A 5336-nucleotide genomic window follows, 5' to 3' on the forward strand; every position below is an offset into this window, starting at 1 on the left:
TCCTGCGCCGTGCTGTCCTCGGGGCCCGGCGCCGACGTGGGGGCTGGCGGGCCGCTGGGCACGGGCTCCTGGCCGGGGCTAGTGCTGTCCGCGGCGCCTTCTCCCGACGGCAGCTCGGCCGGCTCGTTCCACAGGGTGGGGTCGGGCTCCTGCGGGCCGTCGGCTGCAAGGCCGAGGACAGGCTGCTGCCGGCGGGCTCGGGCGCAACCGCGTCCCGCGCGAGGCGCCTGCGCAGTTCGCCCCAAGGCGGGGCGGCCGTGTGCCCGTCACCGGAGCCCCCACCGGGCCAGGACCCCAGGGCGTCGGCTGGGGGCGTGGTCCCTCCCACCCGAGCTGGGTGCGCGACGCCCTGCCCAGCCGGGTAGGCGCCGGCCGGCCTCTGCCGGGCACAGGGGCGCTGCTGTCGAGGGCTCCGGTGTCCCAGCGAGAAGAGCCCACAGGCCCGCGCTGGCCCGGAGCCTCTCCCCCCCGCGGGGAGCCTAATGGCGCATCGCCGCCCCCGATGCAGGCGGAGACGGGAGAGGTGGCCCCACACACGCCAGCGCGGCCGGCGCCTCAGGCAGCGGCCCCTCTCTGCCCGGGGCCTGCGGGTCCCTGCGGCCGCTTCTTGTGGGCGTCACCCCTGGGCGCTCCGTGCCAGGCCCCACGGCCGCAGGACAGGGTGCTCGGGGACAAACGGAGGGGCCTTCGGGGCGGGGCGGGGCCCTGTCGGGGTCCGCAGTAGTGGCTCAGCCCGCACCAGAGTCGTCTCCTGCTTTGGTGCAGGGTCGGGTTGTGTGAAGTCCGCGTTCTGGGAGCTGAGCGGGAGAGGCGCTCCGGCTGCAGCTTACCGCCAGCGTTCTGGAGGGGGGCCCTCGGGCGAGAGCCCGGCGTGCCTGGGGCGGGCAGACCTTGCCAGCTGGCGGATCTAGGCAGGGTCTCCTGGCCTTCACTATTGCGGCACCTTTTCTGCTAGCTTAGGATTTTCTCACGGTAAAACTTTACCAGGTACCTGGCTTTCCAGGCCTTGATCCTCTTTGTTGGGTTTTTTGAGGTGCACCTTGCAGGCAGGCTGCGAGCCCCAGGGTTCCCCAAGCCGGAACCCCTTTTCAGAAGCCCCTGGCCCAGAAGCCCCTGCTCCACTGCCCGCTCAGGGCGCAGGGTGAGTGGCCGTGTGGCTCCGGCCGGCCCCCACCCACCAACCTCGGAGACTGCCCAGCCAGGGCTAGTGACCATCCAGGGCTCCCAGGAAGGCAGGGTCTGAAGCCTCACAGCCCCCAAGGAAGGGCCCAGGCCCCCAGGCGCGCTAGCCCCAGGCCCCCAGGGCTGGACAGACCAAAGGCCTGAGTGCGCCCACCACTTGGCAGGCCCTGCGGTCTGGGGTTCGCAGGCTCCTGTCTGTCCCCTGAGATGGACAAACCTCTGGCTCCGAGGCAGATGGGCAGGGGGACGCCTCCCTGTCCTACCACTGCTAGCCAAAGCTTACCTCCAGTGCTGGGCACCTGGCCAGCAAGGCCACCCTGGGGCCTCTGGGTACCAGGCGCAGCCCTGTGGGGTGGGGTCTGACAGTCCTGGCCCACAGGCTGAGCTGAACCCAACCCACCAGCAAAGGGGGAGCAGCTGCGGGGCAACCGAGGCACTGTCGTCGGCTGAACTTGGGATCATAGGACACACAGCTTAAATGTGGTCCCCCACCCTCCCCAGGTCCATCCCAGGAAGCCAGGAGCAGAGGGGCGGGTGGCGCTCTGCTAGTTTGTCTGCAGGAGGCCTGGTTGGAGGAGAGGTGAAGGGGGAGCAAGGGCAGCAGATGGACCCACGGGAGGAAGAGTGTCCGGCGGCCGAGGGACAGCAAGTGAGGCCTGGGCAGGGGAAGCCAGAGGACCCCAGAGAAGGACCCTCCCGCCCCGGGTGGTGCAGCCTCACAGTGACAGTGCCGTGGGACTTGGGCTGAGGAAAGCAGGGCCCTGGTGGCCCTGCACAGGCCTGGGCACAGCGGGCTTCCCTGGGCCCTGCCACCCCTGGCTGGCCTGCCGTTGGGTAAATAAGTTTGTTCAATGCTCAGTCTGACCACAGGGCCCCAGGACCGGGCGCCCTTGCTTACAGACGGCCTTTGTGCAGCCCATGAAGGGCCTTTTCATACCCGCCCTGGCCTCCTGCCCACTCAACCTGGCTTGCCCCCCACCTCAGCACTGCGGCCACAGCCCTAGACCTGGGCCTCAGCCTCTGGGCCACCCCGTCCCTCCTGCCAGCCGCAGGACCCCAGCCCTGGGGGGAGGCAGGGGCCGTAGCCTTGTGCACACCTGCTCGGTGCTTCCTGCCTGGGGCCCTTCCGAGTGGAGCCCGGGACACTCCGCAGCCCCACGCCCGGGCTGGGCCGCCTGCTTTTGATAGGACACAGGGAGGGAAGGGTGAGGCCCGGAGGTCCTTCGTGGCTGTCCCCAGAGCCTCCTGTGGGGGCAGATGCAGCCCCCAACCCCTGCAGTGACGGAGTGGTGATGTCGTTGGGGGCTGGAGTGGCGAGCGGTGATACGGATGCCTCCGTGCTCAGGTCTCTCCCCGGGTCCAGGCTTCACTGCGCCTGCTCAGTGAGCTCCTCATCCACCCCAGGGTAGCCGGGCACTCCCCACGGAGGTCATTCCACCCGCCTTGTGCCTGACGGAGAGGCCGGGACACGGCACGGCCCTAACGTCTACTGAGCACTGGCTGACGCCTGGCCGTGCGGAGCCCCGCGTGTGTGGACTGGCGAGGCAGGGTCGTCAGCTCCTATAGACGAGAGGGCAGTGAGGTGGCCAGAGGCAAGGTCAGACTGGGAGCTGCCTCCTGGAGGCCAGTGGGTCTCCTCTGCTGCCCTTGTCCTCCAGTGTGTGGCTGGGTTCCCACTGTGGCGGGGGTCCCAGCACTCTCCCCAACCTACATCCTCACATCCAGCCACCCGCAGAGCCCAAGGTATAGGGCCTTGAATTGCTGGGAACGCCAGCAGCCCTTTGTCACCACCACAGGCCACAGGGCAGCGACTCTTTCCTCCCGAGAACAGACCTGCTGGTGCCCTCCTGAAGCTACACAGATCCCTGGCCATCAGGCCGCAGCTGGTGTCCTCGCCATTCTGTGCAGGGATCGGGGGCCCTGTGCTCTCTGAAATTTCTCTCGGGAGGGGCATACCTGGGTCTTTGCTCTCTGAGGACATCACAAAACTAGTGGGGAAGGATTTGGGGTGTAGAAGGTGACCGACAAGGCCCTGTGGTCCACCTAGCGGCTGGGCCTCTGGATCCTCAGCGGTTTGCCCCTGTCTATGGCCCAGCTCTCTGGGCTGTCCTCCCTCTTCAGAGGCCATCGTCCCTGTTGCTAAGTCCCTAGACATCTACCTAGCTACTGGCAGATTCACCCCAAATGTTGGTCCATAGCTGGACGTGGTGGCACACGCCTATAATCCCAGCACTCCGGGGGCTGAGGCAGGAGGGTTGTTGCAAGTTCGAGGCCAGCCTGAACTGCATAGTGAGACCGTCTCAAAAGGACAAAAAAAAAAAAAAAAAAAAAAAAAATGCTGGTCCTTCTGTCAGTGTCTTCTGCCAAGGTGGTTCTGGGGCCTGAGGGGCTGTGGCAGCGCAGCCAGGGCCCACGTCCCTTACCTGTGAGCACCGCAGGGGCCAGGATCCCGGAGACGAGCAGCAGGGCCATGCGCAGGGCTAGACAGGATGCCATCCTGGCCAGGAGTGAACGCGGCCGGCGGGACACAGAGTACTGGGCTGCTGCACCTCGGCCACGGGAAAGAGGCATCAAAGAGCTGGGGAGGGTTTTCATCAATGCAAACTCTGTCCTCCTGGGACACTGTGCCCACCCCCACACGCGCATGCGCACACACACTGCACAACCTCACAGAACAGACCAGCTTTCCTAAACTCAGAGCAGCCCCACCCTTGGAGAGGGAAGGAGGAAACTGTGCTCCCTCTCCCCTCTGTCTGTCTCTGTCTCTCTCTCTCTCTCTCTCTCTCTCTCTCACACACACACACACACTCTTGGGTCACTGGAGGTGAGAGGTTTTCAAACTTCCTGGTACAGAAGAGACACCCCAGGAACTTGGAAAGGCCAGTGCCCACCCAGCCCTGCGGCCTGGCTCCCGTGTGCACCCAGGAACGAGCGTGTTGGAGCAGGACCCAGCTCCCAGACTCTCCCCGCCTGCCGCAGTCTGTCCAAAGCCTGTGGAGCGGCACGCCAGGCCCCTTGCACTGTGCCAATTGCACACTCCTTTCGCCACTTCCGGCCTGGCCGGAGCTCTGGCCCCGTGGCCCCCTGCCTCACCACCTGCTCCTGGGGCGGCTAATGGATAGCATCTCATGCCTGAGCATCCGGGTGCCTCTATGTCCCACCCTGGCTCAGTGACTTCCGGCGCCTCACCTCCCAGACACGCAAGTCCTGCCCGCACCCCTACTGTGTGCCTTCCCGCCCCCACTGCCTTTACAACAAAGAGCCAAACGAAGGGCTTCCCCTGGCGCTGCTTACCTCCCTCACCTCTGCTGGCTAGGCCCTGGCTAGGTTCCCTCAATGTGTCAGATGAGGCTGCCACAGGCCCTTTGTACTTGCTGTGCCTGCCCAGAAAGCTCACGAGGGAGCTACCTTACTTCCATTCGAATCTCAGTGCTGTCATCCTCCCTCTCCACCCATCATATCACTTAATTTATTTTGGCATTCATATTTTCTGAAGTTATCTTGTTTTTATTAATGTTTGGAGGCATAATACACACACTGTGAAGTGCACTATCTTTTGAACTCTGCCAGTGCATCCTGGGAAAACCACCCTGATCAAAAGGGGCGGGGGGGGCAGCACACCTCCGTCCCCCACACTTCTCTCCAGGCAATCCCCATCTCCAGAATATTCTGCCTGTCTCCAGTGACGTCTGTCTGCTCGAACCTCAGATGAATGCACTCACACACGAAATCTGTGTCTGGGCTCGGTTCAGCGTGCTGCCTGAGAGCCTCCTCCATATTGTTGCTCAGCAACATGAATATAGCTGACTAGTATCCAAGGCAGGACTGTGCCACGGTTCATCCACTCTGTCCACTTCTTATCCATATCTGTCTGCTGCCAAGGTGGGGCTGTTGTGAATACGGCTTCTACAAATATTCTTGTACAGGTCTTTTTGGGTCCACATGCACTGTATCTCTTTGTTATATAACTAAAGATAGCACTGCCAGAAGTGAGGGTGGGTAAATGCTTAGCTTCTGTGGCTGCCCCAAGCTGTTTTCTAAACTGTGTTCCAGTTTATTACACTTCTCACCCATGAGAAAGTTCCACTTGCTCCACCAACACTTAGTGTTGCCAGTCTTTCTATTTCTAGTCACCCTAGTGGTTATGTACTAGT

The 5336-nt window shown here is 63.2% G+C and overlaps 1 protein-coding gene across 1 annotated transcript in view; it reads right to left on the minus strand.

Annotated features, from left to right (window-relative positions):
• LOC102012921 (chromosome unknown open reading frame, human C2orf82) overlaps nt 1-4621 on the minus strand; it is a gene marked incomplete in the record, with an annotated part of 4982 nt that extends 361 nt beyond the window's left edge. The window contains 3 exon segments of the mRNA XM_013519900.1: nt 1-163; nt 3606-3760; nt 4074-4621. Coding sequence (XP_013375354.1) covers nt 1-163; nt 3606-3760; nt 4074-4312 — 557 coding nt within the window.
• Nucleotides 4622-5336: the final 715 nt, after the last annotated feature.

The sequence above is a fragment of the Chinchilla lanigera genome, unplaced genomic scaffold, assembly GCF_000276665.1.
Source record: "Chinchilla lanigera isolate Chin_1 unplaced genomic scaffold, ChiLan1.0 scaffold00052, whole genome shotgun sequence".
NCBI classification, from domain to species: domain Eukaryota; kingdom Metazoa; phylum Chordata; class Mammalia; order Rodentia; family Chinchillidae; genus Chinchilla; species Chinchilla lanigera.